Here is a 16,394-nt window from a genome sequence, read left to right on the forward strand (position 1 = left end):
AGGCCTGGGGACTACAACTTTCATACATCAATCATATAGATTCCCACTGCTCATCATGAAATCTTGGACTTAAAATAGGCACTTAACGCATGTTTGTGGGATGAATAAGTAGGCAGACTGTTTTGCGCTGTGACAGAACAAAGAGAAACCAGGAAAAACAAGATGCAGAAGCAAAAAGATAACATCCCATCTTACATCCAGCCTAGTATATCTGAAATGAGCCATTCAGCTTTAGAAAGTCATTTTCAGAATAGAGTAAACCAGAGGGTCAGACAAGGAAAGAAAGCATCATGTGTTTCCAGCATTTGGGATTGCTTAGGGCAGACTGACAAATGGGATTTTGCTCTGTTTCCTCTGGGGTAATCCACCCTAGGCCAGATATTTTTAAAGATTAGATTTTGAAATAAAGGTTTGCACCTGGGAATGTACTGCGTCAGGAGAACAGATCCCTTCTCACCAGTGTTTGAGTGCTTAAGTGTGAGAATTTTTGAACACGATATGAAAGTGAAGACAACAAAACCCGCAGGATAATAGTCTCTGAGGACCTTAATAACAGCCATTTTTAAAGCAAAGCCTGTGGGCACCTAAATCCATAGCTGCTCCTTTAAGATGCATTGCAATGCAGTGGACCTGAAAACACACTCCTTATCTACCTAGAGCACCCAGGCTGTGAGCCAAACGGCACTCCTCAAATTAACTCGAGTTTCTCTGGGGATGACAGTTCTCCTGCTTTAAAAAAAAAATTTGTAATAGCCAGGTAGAGAAAAGAAACAAGGAGTCGGAGTCGTACCCACTGTGAATGTGTACCTGGCTGCATTTCCTGTGCAAGTTAGGAACTCCAGCAGCTAGATTAGAATCCCTATAAGGTCACGATTGTGGGTCCAATTCCTTTCTATGGGTGCTTCTCAAAAATCCGTTAGGAAGGATAATTCTGTTTTGTTTTGCTAGTTTTAATTTCAGTCCATAACAGACAGATACTTCTGTAACATGCAATAAAAATAAATGACTTTTAAAAAAATTACAAAAACGAGACACACAAAATGCAAGCCCATGCTTTTTTATTTTTAGATTGGTATACATGTTTCTGAAGATTGACTCAATTTCTGCTCTCATAACGAAATGTGTGTGTGTGTGTGTGTGTTTAACAAATCATTTTGGATAACCAAGCTAAGGGAGCTTTATTTTGGCATGTTTAATTTTGTTTTATTTAACTTCTTTAAAGCATCAACACCTTTTCAGAATAACTGTGTTGGAGAAATTCATTCAAAGAGATTTACATACACTACTTTATTCTTACATAGAGTTTATTGAACATAAATCTGTCTGTTTCTGGCTCATTCAGGATCATTGTCATTAACACTAATTATTTTGCTTTGCTTTAAAGTTAGGTAATGCCTGCAAGGGTAAATAATATATGTAGGGCTGTTAGTTTCCACACTGTGTGACCCTGGTCAACCCTGAGTGCCCGGGGCTCCTTTCACACCTTTCAGGTTCTCTGTCAGGGGTCACTTCCTGCTGCTCTCTGTTTAGCCCTTAAGGATAACTTCCCTCCTATTTTGGATCTTCTGATTCTGACCTTTTAAGTTCTTGGAAACCAGATCATCACCCTTTCTTTACCTATCAAACTTATTTGAATTAGGCAAAAATTACCAGTAAAGAGAACTAATGACCTTATCATTATTCACATACTAATTGCTTTCAGAAAAGATTAGAGATGGTGTGTCTGCAATGAATTTTTTAGGGAGATTTGGTCACTTACTCTTCCTATATCTTTTTGTTGTTTTTGTTTTATTGCTTCTCAGTTATATTCAAGATAAAGAGATTATCATTTGCTGAGTTCTTTTCTAGACACAAATAATACCATACACATAGGAAAGAGAATATGTGGAATCTATTACCTGGTGTTCCAGAATAGTATCATAACCATTTGTTTGGATAATAAAAAGAAGGGTGTAGCAGTAACTAATTCTTGGCATTGTCCTTCTTTATTTTTCTTCTAATAAAACTTTTATAACTTTTCATATTCTTCCCTGGTTGTCTTACTACTTAAGATCACCCTGGATCATTCTACTTTTTGAACAAAATCATACAAATTTAATATTTAATAATCTCATATTTGTCCTTTATTTTCTTTATGAAACTCTATTCTTACTGGCTTCTTGAAAGAATGTCTTTATCCTACTTAATTTAAGGACCTTGACTCCATTCCACCTGGTTCTTCTTAGAACTCATTGTCTGTTGCAATCAGGTCATGGAATTTGTTGTACTAGCTCATAACCCCAACTCCTTCCCACATCTCTGCCCTTTCCAGGCTTTTCTCACCAAATACCCTCTTCCTCTTCCCTTCACCCCTCTCTTCCTTCTCCATCCTTCAAGGCTCAAACAAAGTTCCATGACTTTGTAAAGTCTATTTCCATCCCCCTTTCCCCCACATTGATTCTCATAAGAAATCATTACATCGTCCTTATTAAAGGCTTATGGAGTAGTAAATGGCAGCCCACTCCAGTATTTCTGCCTGGAGAATCCCATGGACAGAGGAGTCTGGCGGGCTCCAGCCCATGGGATTGCAAAGAGCTGGACTCGACTGAGCGGCTGAGCACAGGGCACACATTAAAGGCTTACTGGGTCTGGATGATGTTCAAAGTATATTACCAAAATGATTCCCTATAATACTCAACCCAGCAGGTAAGGTATTGTTATTTAATATTTGGTGAAGCCAGGGAGATAAAAGAGCCTTTAAACTTATGCAACTGTTAATGAAAAGAGGAGGAAGAGACTAAAGCTATGTCTGTGCACTTTCCCGTCAGTTTTCCCTGGAGGCTAAGAAAGGCAACTGATGCCAGAAGGAGTCTAGATGCTCAGAAAAGAAGGAGTGGTGAGATTTGAAAATGCTCCCAGGAAACACAATACTCCCTACTCCTAAAACTGCCCTCCAGTAAGCATATTACTTGTCTCATATCCAAACTTCCTTGATATTCGCAGTTGAAATTTGCTCCATAATTATACATAACTTTAGACTAAAGGTCTCTTTCTGAGGGGAGGGGTTACATATTCTTTTTGCAGTGGCACCCATCTTCTCAGTTATTTTATGCTCTCTCTTGTTGAATTGGATATATCTGTCCACTGCCTCAGATGTGTTTAACAGTCTCCATATTAATAAGACTGTAAAATCACTCTTGGAATACAGAAAACAGCGTTAGTCTACCTTGTCTAATGGTAGTGCGGGAATTGCTGTAATTTGGGCAAGAGTATTATTACTAGGAAAAATTAATAGGAAACCTTTTTAATTAATAGGAAGAAAGTTAGAGGCAATAGAGCCTAGTGGGTACGAGTCCAGTCCCTGGAGTCCGATGGCCAGGGTTTGAAAAATCTCTGCATGGTTTATTAGCTGTGTGACCTTGTGCATTTTTTACAGAATCTCTCTGTAATTTCATTCTCTTATGTGTAAAGAGAAGATATTCATAATGCCTACCCTAGAGAGTTACTGAGAGGATTAAATGAGCTCATGTATATACAGTACTTTAGACAGTGTCTGCCGTAAAGGAAGTCTTATTATATATGTTGTTGCTTGGCCTCTGTTGTTATATAACAAATCCATTCCCCACCCCCCCACCCCCCGTTCATTAGTTCTTGTTCTCCCTAAAGAATACAATCACAAAAAGAAGAGAAAACTTACATTGAATGTAGCAACTAAGGCTTGAGGGATGTTTTCTTGTTAAGGCAGGAGTGAAATAAAACTCCTTAAAAATATCTGTGGAAATTACTTTTTGCCCAGGTTGGGTCTCCTCTGAGAAGTCCACTTGACTCTGCATCCCAACTTCCTGCTTTTCTGGGGTCCCTGAGTCTAAAGGTTCATCTTAAGATAAATGCCATGGTGGTAATTTTGTGCTAGTGTGAGCAAGTGCCTTCCTACTTCCCCTGTGGATGTCTCCCTCCCTGCCTAGGACTCTTGCTGCCTGATTGCACTGAAAAATCTCCACTCCAGCATGCCAACTTCCTAAAGAAACCTTCTGGTCCCCACGGATACTCATCTCCATGGCCGAGCAACCAACCTGGGTCCTGTAGCTTGACAGAATCCCTACCAGCCCACCAACCCAAAAGAACATGGTCAAACTGTGTCCACGCTGTAATGTCACCTCATTACATGTGATGTTCATATGGTTCCTTTAGACAAAGGAATGAATTAGTGCTGAGAGAATTTCTGTTCTGTCAGCAAGGGTATTTTGTAGTAAGGAAACCTCCATGCAAAGAAGTTTTGCTCACAGGTGGTCCCAGATGCCCAATAGCAAAGTGAAAAGGGTAGTCGGGTTTCCATTTTTCATTTTGAATAAATCGATCCGTGTGGGTAAATTTTAATCAAAATCAGCAATGCTGTCTTTCCGTGTGCTCTTGCCTCAATAGTTGTTTTTTTTCTCCTTGTTAGCAGTAAGCTTGTTCAGCTTGAATAAATAACCACTGTTCATTATAGCCAGTGCTTATCGCAAATGGTGTGTAGACAGCCTACGATCTTGCAGAATCAAAAGAACTGCATCCCTTGACCACATTTAACACTTTTGGCAAGTCAGTTGCACATTATTGAGCCTCAGTGCTCTCATCTGTAAAACAGAGAGAATACCATGTACTTCACAGGGCAAGGAGTAGGAATAACTAAAGTGATGCATTTGTAACTGCATTGTAAACTGTAAAGCTCTCTTACTATACATGTGACATTTGTTGCTCAAAACCACCATCATGAATTAGAGAAGTAATACTGAGTTGAGTTACTTTCTTGCCAATGTTAGGACTTTCCTTAAACTACTTCTGAATCGCCAAGGGAAGAAATTTTAATCTGAGTATCTATGCAGTTTGGCAGGGAATTCTCAATGTGTAGTTAGTAATATGAATGAGTTAAAGAAAAAGTGCACACTAGATTCTAGAAAAAGTACAAGGATAACTATCTTTTGCCTTCCTCTTATATTTCCCACAGTGCTATGGCTAGACAAATAACTGGTCCTCAACAAATACTGCTTTTATCCATTTTATATTCATTTCTTTCTTCATGATACAACACAGATGTTTAAATTCAGGGCAGTGTAAATGGCCAAGATGAAAATTAGCAGACCCATGCATCACCATCCTATTTGTGCTTGGGAAGACCTCTCATTTATTCAGCAAAATCTTGATGACTTCACTATACACATAATCTCTAAGGAACTATTGGTTGAGCCTGGGTCTCTGCTCTAAATGCAGGATGTAAAAATTCAAATGTACTATAATTTATATGCATGCTAATGTAGAAAGCTGACTGTATCAGTCAAAATATCTTCATTTGTTGACAACAAGAGGTTTGATCTTAATTTCTTAAGTGTATGCTCTGAGGCACAGTTTTAGGTAGCAAACAAATCAAATACAACAAGAAGAGTAAAGTAAAAGAGAAAAGTAGGGGGCATTATCTTGAGAACTTGAATCTGTTTGGGTTTTAGTCCTGAATTATTTAGATATGTTAACCTCACTTTGCTCTTTCACTGAAGAAGTGGCATATTCAGCAGGGCGTGTTTTCCCATGTAGGTACACAAATGTAAATTGCATGTATATTTGATCACGCTCCGTTCAGCAAGAAGCCCAATACTAGTTTTCTACCACATCAGCTAGTTTCAAAATCAGGCTATTTCCTTCCGGAACAAGCCTGTTTTTGATGGGATAAAGATAGATGTTCCTCGATCTGTTTTAGTGTTTCTATTCTTTCAAATTCAGACATGATTTTTCCACATTCCCCTCCTGCCTTCCAGTCGAAGGGAATGAGACAATTCTTAGAGTCCATGAGTGATATTTTGGCTGCCCAAAACCGTGACAGGGGTCATTCATCTTCAATCTACCTGACCCCTAAAACATTCAAAATCCTGTATCTAAGAGGCTGTGACTGAAAACACAGGCCAGTTCCTCAGATTTTGTAATATGTTATTGCTGCCACTTTTCCTTCCTTCCTTTAGAAGAGCAATTTAATTCAATTTTAGAAAGGTGCGGGGGGGGGGGGGGACTTTTCTAGTTACACAGATCAATCCAATTGTTCAGAGCTTCAGAATGAATTTTTAAAGTTGTTGAACAGAAGCATACAAATCTCTCAGAGCAAGTCAGATAATGTACAAAGCCTCCATTCATTGTGTGGGCAGAAAGGAATGCTAGTAGCCAGCAGCTCTCTAAGGAATGTTCCTTTGGCTTTGACCGTTCTGCTGGGAACAAGGAGGGAAACACACATAGAAAGTGAATTTATAATGTCTCTGGCTTATAATGGCAAAATGATAAGAAAAGTTGGCTGTGTAATATAAACTGTCAGTTGCATATTCCAGGCCTCCTCTCCGCGAGGTCCCTCCCACATCCACAGGCCTGGCTACCGTTTGGTGAGGAGTACAAAGTGGCTGTTTATTATTATTGACTGGTGAGGCCTGTGCTCTGAAATTCATTCTGTCAACAGAATGTAAGCAAAGTTGGCATTTTAAAGCAGGGCTCTTTCAGTCGCTGGGTTTTCTCAGGATTGCTATGCAACAGGATCAGTGCTGTAGTCCCCGGTTCAAGCTGAAAATGTTACACAGGAAGACATACCATGTAAAGGTCAGATTCTTCTACTATGATAATTTTCTTGATTTGTGTATAGACAAATGAGGTTGAAGGCATCACTTATTATAACTCTTATAAAGGTCCTTTGGACTTTTCCACCTGTTGAGCCTAAAAATGTGATGGGATTTTAGATGGGAAATCTTACAAATACGTGATGCTCTAATAAATGTATGAGATTGTCTTACCAAGGTGAATTTAATGTCTATTGTCAAGAGGATTCTCTCGTATGATCAAATCCCATGAATGTGCTGGTGCTATGAACCAGTTCAACCTTGTTGATTAGTCTGTCCATGCTTTTGTAGTTAGAGTCAATTCTACACAGTACTATGTGCTTGGAAAATATGAGTTGACTCAGAGTGTAATATGGTGATTGGCACCAGGGTGCACTTAATCACGGAGTTTTATTTCCTATCACTTCCATAAAACAGTGTATTTTGTCCATGAACTGGAAGACAGAGGTTAAGAAATTTATAAAGTTATAAATACATTATGTCCCAATTCATCTCAAGGAATAAATGTATTATACCTAGTAAGACGCCCATTTCGAATTTGAATTTGCATAATAACATAAAGAGATAATACACCAGGAAGAGTTGGAGGTGTATCTTCTTGTTAGTTGAACCATTAAAATGCCTTTTGAACTAATAGTCTAATTTTTTTTTTTTTTTTTTTTTTGCCATTCTCCAAATTCATAGTCACAGCCGGTCTCTTTTTTGTTTAGTAATTCTGCATGTGTTCTTCTCACTGATGCCCCATAGGACCTCCAAGGAGAAATCGAAGCTCACACAGATATCTATCACAACCTAGATGAAAATGGCCAAAAAATCCTGAGATCCCTGGAAGGTTCTGATGACGCGGTCCTGTTACAAAGACGTTTGGATAACATGAATTTCAAGTGGAGTGAGCTGCGGAAAAAGTCTCTCAACATCAGGTAAGAAAAGATCCCAAACGAAAATAGGCCAGAAAGAAATTAAAATGGCAACCTTCTCCTCATTTTCCTAGCACAATATCTTCTATGTTTATGTAAATCCTCCAATTTCAGAATGACTTGTTTTATTTTTAATAAATGAATCATTTATTTGCTCCGTATGGAGATGATAGCTGAGGGTTCAGATGCGATCAGAATGGTGCTGTTTTATAACCATGGGAGACATATATATGAAGACATTTGAGTGAATTCAAATGAGAAGCTCAGCGATCCTGATTTCATAGCATTTTCTCTTGGTTTATCACATGGTGATTCAAAAAGTGATAAAACTGATGTATGTTTATTATGGAATTCTTTCTTTGGCATTATTCTAAATGCATTACTGAGGACATTCTTCAAATACCATAACACGTTATAGTTAGCAACTTAAAGGAAATCTCCCCAGAGCTCCCATGGCTAGGGAGAGATGAAGCTCTTTCCTGCCTTTCGTTCCCTTTCACATTGCATTTCCACATCCTCTCTAAACTATGCCTTTAGCTATTCTATACCCCCCTATTTCACACTTTGCCCTTTTCTGTGTTAACAATTGAAAAGTTAATGAATACGTCCCAGCTTTGTTGTAAGGAGGGCAGAGTGACACTCTTGCTGTACCCATTTTGCAGTAGTTCAATGGAGGCTAAGGAACGGAGAGTGAGGAAATAAAATGCCCGGGGCCATCTGGGTGACATAGGAGGTGCAGGGGTTGCACAGCAGGCTTCCTGCTTTCTAATCAGTTGCTTTGCCTAATTCATGTCTCTTTATAAAAGTATTCTGTGTCCTTTTCTCTTTTCTTTCTTTGTCGAGAGGAGGTCTGTTATTGGCAGGGAAGGAGAAGTGGAATGCACTCCACACGGGGAGTCGTTACCACCACTCGGTCGTAAGATGACCAGAGGGAGATTGTTTTTCTTCTTAATAAGTCCTTCTAAGTTGTCCCAAATTTGGACGTAGAGTGTCTTTGCTTCTATAATGAGGAAAAAATATAACTGGAATTTCTTCATTTGAAAGCACTCTTGTAGAAGTCTGCACTTCATCTGACATAATCATGATGGTAGCAGCTAACACTTATGGTATGCTTCGCATACCATGCAGTGTCGTGGGCACTGTCAATTTGTTGACCCATTTAACACTCTCAGCTGCTCCAAGAGAGACATTCTATTATTATCCTCTCTTTGCATTTGAAGACACTACACAGGGAGTGGCTAAATAGCTTCCCCAAGGTCACTTAGTAAGTGGCAGATCAAAGATTGGAACATAGGGAGGTCTGGCTCCAAAGTCTGAGCTTTGAACCATCGTATTATGGCAGAGAATATAAAGGCAGAAGGAGAAGGTAAGTCTCACCTAGTGTTTACACATAAACATGTAATATGTGAAAGGATGAAACAGAGAAGCCGATTTCTGGGAGGAGAAAAATATTTGTATTTCTGTGGTCCCACCCTCACCTGCCAGCTTTGTAGTCCAGCTTCCAAGGCATTTGCTTTTCTCTCCCTTTTCGATCCATGAATTTTGTATGGACGTGTCACTGTGGGCAATAAGGGGCAATGGCATTTTCAAAGATAAGGAAGCTCCATTTGCGTTCTACAGGTTCATCTCTTAGAGAGGTCAGTGTCTGTAATGACACCGGCCACTTTCAGAACATCTGTCATTATCAAGGAATGAAACTCGTGAGATGGGAATGATACCGGTAGATAAAGAAAAAAAAGTTATTCTTTTCTTGTGGGAGAGAAAAAGAAAGGTGCTACACCTGTTCTGAACATCACCCAGTGCCTTTTCTCTCCTTCATGTGAACTTGATGAAATAAAAGGAGAATTGAAAGCGGCGAACAGCATGTCAGCCAAAATATGGGCTCTTCATTCTCAGCAATTTCCCATATGCCAGCTACTGCAGTTGAATTCTTGCTGTCATTAGTCAAGTAGAAAACAGTTACCTTAACTCATCTGAGGTACTGCAGATTCGAGAATTTAAATATTCAGATCAATGGTTTTGGCTTTTAAGTAGGCCTCTCAAATAATGCCGAATGTGTTATAAACACTCACTTATAAAAAAAGCAAGGAAGTCATTCTTCACATTAAAGCGATTCAGTTTATTTCCTGACGCTTGGCTGAAATAAGGGTATCAGTCAATCTGTGCTGAATGGCAGGGTTCAGCTGGGAAAAGCACGTAGAGGTAGTAATTGGGGATGGTTATGGGATAGGATAGATGAACCCTGGAACACTTAGATGCAGAGCCCTCAGTGACAGAAAAGCTTGCATTGCCAATCTGGTCAGTTCCTCCATCGGCATTATTTTATAGTGAAAAGTCACTACAATTAAAAAACTTCCAAGGATGCCCTGGAAAGACAGCCCTGGGTTTAACTAAGCTACAACACATTATAATGAAAACTTACAATTTTTCATTGTTTCATAAGAGATTCTGAGGCCATTTTTATATTTCTCTTCCTATGATTGTGATTCTTATTTAAGTCCTCATCAGGTCATTCCGTAGTGAAAATTTTGTCTCTGTCTTTTTACATTGAGACCATCCATTACATATTTACAAAAATATTCTTCCTTGGACACTGTTTCTATCCTATTATCCCTCTGGTCAAGAACTTCCATCTCAGTGCCCATATTTCACTCACTAATTTATCTGTTCATTCAGCAAATATTTATTGGATATTTACTCTATTAAAAACACTCTTCTAGGCATGGAGAGTACACAAGTGACAAAACACACCAAAGAAAATCACTGCTCTCAAGAAGCTTATATTTAGTGTCTAGAATCTAGTGAACCTTCCACTCTCCATCAACCATGCCTAATAAGCCCTTTCCCTTTTGGTCCTTTCTCTGTTTCCCACTTCCTTCCTCACCAAGCAGCCGTTTCATTACTGCCCAACATGGATTCTCTGCTTCAAATAAATTCTGCGTTCTAACCCCCTCCCTGCTCTCCAGCAATTTTTTCACTGTCCCATGTGAGTATATACATTTGTCAGTCCTCACACTTCGAACACAGTCTCTCCTCTCATCCTCCAAATATTGTCTCGAATTCCATAATCAAGGTTTCCCTTTCTGCTTTTTTACCAGGTCTTCCCTGTACTACTCTCATTACACTTGGTGGCAAGTTCTCTGAAGTATTCCTGAGTTGTTTCATAGGACTATCCTAGCTACCTTCAGCTAAATCAGAAAAACACAAAACTCCAAGTTATAAATGAGTTAGTGAGGTAGAGTTGAAATGGTCCTGGACCAACAGCTGGGCCATGTGGTTTCTCCTCTGGCTCTGTTACTACCTAGCATCTATTCTTGAGCAAATCACTTTAATGCTTCAGAATTTAATTTTCTCTCTTGTGGAAATGAGGAAGTTAGACCAGACACACGGGTGGTCTCTTCAAGTTCCCTTGCAAATCTACAATCCTGTTATTTTAAATTCTACAATCACTCCTTGTGATGGCAAATTATTGAGCTCTTTACCTGGGTTTTCTTATGTTTAAAAGAACTGATTAAGTTCAAAGGTATGATATAAGAGAAAGTAAATACAATGTTTTGGAGAGAAAAGAATTCCTTAATTGAAATTGTATCTCATAATTTAGTTCAAAGAAAGTATATGCCATCTGTTCTACATGTGTTATCACATTGCATTTTGTCCAAGCGATATAAGAAAGAGAAGTAAATACTGAGTAATAGCTAAGTGCCATTGAACTAAAGATTAACTGCTTTAAGTGGGAGAAAAATAGAGTGAAAATTTTCTACTTAAGTACACACATACACACACACGCACACACACAGAGTCATTGATGACATCATCCAACATCAGCATGGCAATGTGTCAACTAAGGTGTTTCCCATTCTAAAATGTTCTGTGTCTACAAACCTTGTGTTTTTAATTTTGAAAATGTGAATAATTTGAGAAGTGATCAAGCGAATTTTTTACATAAGAATTAAGTACAGACATTTTAATTTAATCTGCCACTAAATTTATTTTCCAGATTATCATATATATTATTAACTATGAGAATCACATACATCCACATAATTTCAGCAAAATTTATATTATGTGAGGTTTTTATACTTGGGGGAAAAACTTATAGATATTATATAAAGATAATCCCTTTTATGAAATTTTGAGCATTCATTTGAGAGGTGAGGACCCCAACATTGTATGGTCTGCAGCAGCAGGAAATCTCTTAGAAAGTACAAGGTATTAGAAATTAGAATAATTAGAAGTCTCTTCTCTGATGGAGGACAAAAGAAAGCAAAGTCTTTCTGTCTTTGAAAGAAAAATGCTGCTTGGACACTGAGTGTCTCTGACCTTTTCCTTATTCTTGAGATATTAATTATGTTTGAAAGTTGGAGTTCATCTCTTAGCGGGAAAAAAAGATGTTTACTTCTCTTTGAGCTTAATTCTCTTTATTTAAAGCCCCATAACTCCCATTTTATTTCTGTGGTTCCTTATTATTTCTGCACTCTTACCTTTTCTTTCTGTATGCCTGCATGCTATCTTTTTACACAAGAGTACCAAAGATATACAGGGATATATCATTAGTTTTATAAAGGAAGTCAAAGTGAAAAATGAATTCAATATAACACATTTTGCTTTAAGAATAGATGCCTTTCAGAGTAAAGTTTTATTAAGGATTTCAAACTAGGCATCAACTGAATCACACTTGAAATATCTGTGTCTAGAGAAATAACAATCACCTTAGCAGCCCTATAATTCTTAGAGTCCTGACACTGAAGAGTTTCTTAAAGACCAAGTTATATATCCCAGCATACCTAAAGGTTCTGCATTTTACCTAAACCTTAAAAATTGCAGAAATTATGTGCTTATTAAAGATTGCTACTTGCCTTGTTAAAAGCTAGTAACCCCTAAGCTCTTATCCTCACTAATAAAGATTAATAGAAAATGCATAGAACCTAAGTGTGTCTCTTCAAACATCCTCTTTAATTTTCTGTTGAGTAGGTAGGGATAAATAGAGTATGTTTGCCAATTGGCAGGAAATGTATTTTGCTCAGGGACTCCAAAACATTTGGTGGAAACCATCAAGGTTAAAGATTTCCTCATATGAGGAAAGTTTGTAGTTTCCATTTCCCATGTCAATATGACAGCTCAAGTTTTATGTTTCAGCAGGTGTCTTTGTACCTTTGTGTCTCAGTTCCTGCATTTGCAAAACAAGCAGGTTGAATAATCTGTAAAATTCCTTTTAACCCTAAGAGTTTATGATAAAATTGGGTAGGGGTGGGGCAGTCATTACAAATACAAAGGAACATTTTCAAGAAAAACTCCAAATATAAACATAGGTTAATCATTTAGAAATATCTGGTATACAATCTTGAAAATAAAAATGGGGCAGCTGCTTCCAACAAATGCATTAGAAATGTGTCTTGATAATACTGCACTGGCTTAGCACGGCCAGAGAAAAGGTTTTCTGAGCTCAGAGCATTTCATTACAGTTAGATTTCCTTAAAAATCATGTCACTGGCAAATTCCACCTTTGCCATGTGGAAACCAATAAGTAATGCTTAGGGCACTTAGGAAATACTTGAAGAAATTCTTCCTCTAAGAGTGGTGCTGGAGTTCAGAGCCTTGTTCAAATTATAGAAACTCAGTATCTGCGAGTTTGTTTCTTTTTTGCATATACATTCATTTGATTATTTTTCAGATTTCAAATTTGTGGTTACCAAAGGGGAGAGGGAGGAGGGGAGGGACAAATTAAAAGAATGGGATTAAGAGATACAAACTACTATGTATAAAATAGACAAGCAGCAAGCATATATTATATAGCATAGGGAATTATAGCCATTACCTTGTAATAGCTTAAAATGGAGTATAAGCTACAAAAATACCAAATAACTGTGCTGTACACCTGAAACTACTATCATATTGTAAATCAGCAGTAAGACTTTATTTTTATTTTTTTCAATTAAGAAAAATTTCAAGTGCCAAAAATCTTGGGGTGAAACCTAGGAGTCTGTACATTAAACAAGCTGCTCAAGTGTTTCTTATGCACACTAAAGTTTGAGAACCATGGCTATAGATTTGCTCTCTGTTGTTTTAAAGCAGAAGCCATTATCTGACTGAGGTTTCTCCTCTCCAGCCTGAACCGACTGTCCACTGTCTTTTATAAGCTTGTTGTTTTTGTCCACATATCACATCTTTCCTTTCACCCTCAGGCTTCAGCAAGGAACAGAAAGTCATTTAATATGTACTTAAGGTAATCAGATGTTTGGAAAAGTGATCTAACGCCATGCCTCAGGGATGACTAAAGAAGGCTCCCTCACCTAGGAAAGTGAGAGCTTTGTGTCACACAGGATCCCAGGCCCTTCTGTTCCTCTGTTAACTCTCTTGGCTGTCCTGTGTCCCTGAAGTTTCTCTTAGATCCTTTAGAACAGAATTCCCTGGGTCTCAGTGCCTTTTTTTTTTTTTTTTTTTTTCTGCCTCTTTCTTAAGGCACGCAAAGGGTTTCATTGACCTGCTAATAATTGGTCAGCACCGTTTATCCTGGACGGGTTGTAGCACTGCCTTATGTAAAGAAAGCAGGAGTTGGAAGACTCATCTTTGTCCGCCTGCCCTTGAGCAGGGAGGTGTTATTTCCTTCACCAGACACGTGGAGGCCAGGCACTAGATATCCTTATATCCCGCCTTACCTTCCACTCTCCTTACTCCAGTGCTTGATTGGGACTGAGTGGCACTCAGTAAATATTTATCTAATCAGTGTCTTATTTAGCATTCACTGCCTTTCCATGTCTGTACTGTGCCTGTTTCTACCTTTCAATGTGTCCTGCTTGACAGCCTCCTTTACCCCCAAGGGGCCCAAGCTGCAAATTCCAGACACCCTAGGGAATCCTTTTAACCAGTAGTCATTACATGTCACTAAACAGCTAAAATCTTGCATAGGGAGCTCTCATTTCAGCTTATTCTAGGCAAGTGATAACTGAAATAGGAGGAGGGAACAGAAACATTAAAAGAACTGACCTCTATGCCATATGCAGTCTTCACTGTTACATTTAATTCATGATATTTATGATATGTCATGATTCATTTCTTAGATGATAATGGCCTTAGAGTCTTGAACAGATTAATTTCCCTGATGAAAATACCTTCATTTTTTTTTTCCTGAATATAATGTCTATATGGCTCACAATAGAGAATTCTGGCAATTTGGAAAAGTATAAAGATGAAGGAGTACATCACGTGTAAATCCAGCTATGAGGGATAAACTAGTTGTTGTTTCAGAATCTTTTTCATGCACAATCAAGCATGTGCACACGGATACACACACAAGCACGTTAGAAAAAGAGATATACATTGTTGTAACCTACTTTCTTACTTAAGCACTGACAGACTGATCTTTTCCATGTCCATGAATATTTGCCTACATCATCACATTGAACATCATGCAGGATTCACAGGATTTGAACATTGCATTGTATGAGTTCACTAATATATATGCAAGCACTTTCCTAGTACTGAATATTTACATTGTTTCTACTTTGTATCAATCGTATGTATGGTGTAAATAACAGATTTCTACCTGTATCTCTGCATGCTTTCCCGGTTATTTTCTTAGAATAAGTTCCTTAGTTTTAAGCTTGTGGGTTGTTGTATTTGCACATTTTAAAGACATATCTGTATCATCAAATTATCCCTCAGAAAGTTTAGAGTAATTTAATTTCAGCACCTAGGTACTATTTGGTGATTCTGTTTGACTAAGACCAGCAGGAAACTGGTATTTGAAATATCAGGCCAAGTTATGAAATGGCAAAGGGGAATGCTTTTCTTCCTGGTGACTTTGCATTTCAATCTCTGCAACGTTAGAAACTATACTGTATGTATATTAGAGGCAGCATTAATTTTTATGAATTAATTAGTAATTGCTGATAAGATGTAAGTGATGCAGCATAATTCTTGATTCACCTGAGGGCACAGCTTGACTCACATTCTGAGTTTCTTTGTTTTCTGGATGATGATTTATTGTCTTAATTTAGCTTCTTATCCCCAAGTGAAATACAGATTCTATAACACATATCATTCATTTGTATAGTCTTAAATGCCTTCTATGGATTACCATGTTCTAAATACAGTTGATGGTAAAGCACTCAGCCTCTTGCCTAAATTATTCATGTTGGGGGAAGGCTTGCAGGCCAATGTCTGATTTTTACTTTTCCACATGAGTTGTTGTTGTCTCAGCACATTTTACACAGAGGAAACAAAGCGGAAAATGTTGGAACTCAGTGAAGACAAATCCCAGGTGCATGTGAATAAAGAAGGGTAGATGCAGAGGAAGAGCATATGGGGAGAGGAGCAGAGAGGAACAGATGCCAGATGGAAGGAGTCAATGGAAGAGGCTGCCTAGGGTGTAGAAATGGAAAAGTCAAAATATGGGGAGAGACCTTTCCATTTCTCAAAACAGAAAGAATTCCAGTCCTAGCATGGTCACACAAAACTGAGCGCTTTATATTAGTCACTGGGTCCAAGTTTTTCTACCACAGACGTTAAGAGTCATTGACTGCAACACTACAGGAAAACAATCCATTCCAGTGTATATTTCATGCCAGAAGTCTCAGAATTCTGCATGTTAAAATAAACATATAGCTAAACAGTCTTCCCTCAAAGTTGCCCCAAAAAATAGCCTCCCATTTTGTTGGTCTCAAAAGCAGGGAGCCAGATTTTTATTGAGGAAGTGAAGTGAAGTGAAAGTCGCTCAGTCGTGTCTGACTCTTTGCGACCCCAGGCTCCTCTATCCATGGGATCCCCTAGGCAAGAATACTAGAGTGGGTTGCCATTTCCTTCTCCAGGGGATCTTCCTGACCCAGGGACTGAATCCGGGTTTCCTGCATTGCAGGCAGATTCTTTACTGTCT

The 16,394-nt window shown here is 38.3% G+C and overlaps 1 protein-coding gene across 1 annotated transcript in view; it reads left to right on the forward strand.

The window, feature by feature from the left end:
* Window positions 1–16,394, forward strand: part of DMD (dystrophin) — a 2,235,978-nt gene that overhangs the window by 1,823,188 nt on the left and 396,396 nt on the right. The window contains exon 56 of the mRNA XM_052663429.1: window positions 7,353–7,525. Coding sequence (XP_052519389.1) covers window positions 7,353–7,525 — 173 coding nt within the window. The remainder of the gene's footprint in view (window positions 1–7,352; window positions 7,526–16,394) is intronic.

This window comes from Budorcas taxicolor, chromosome X (assembly GCF_023091745.1).
Source record: "Budorcas taxicolor isolate Tak-1 chromosome X, Takin1.1, whole genome shotgun sequence".
Taxonomy (NCBI): domain Eukaryota; kingdom Metazoa; phylum Chordata; class Mammalia; order Artiodactyla; family Bovidae; genus Budorcas; species Budorcas taxicolor.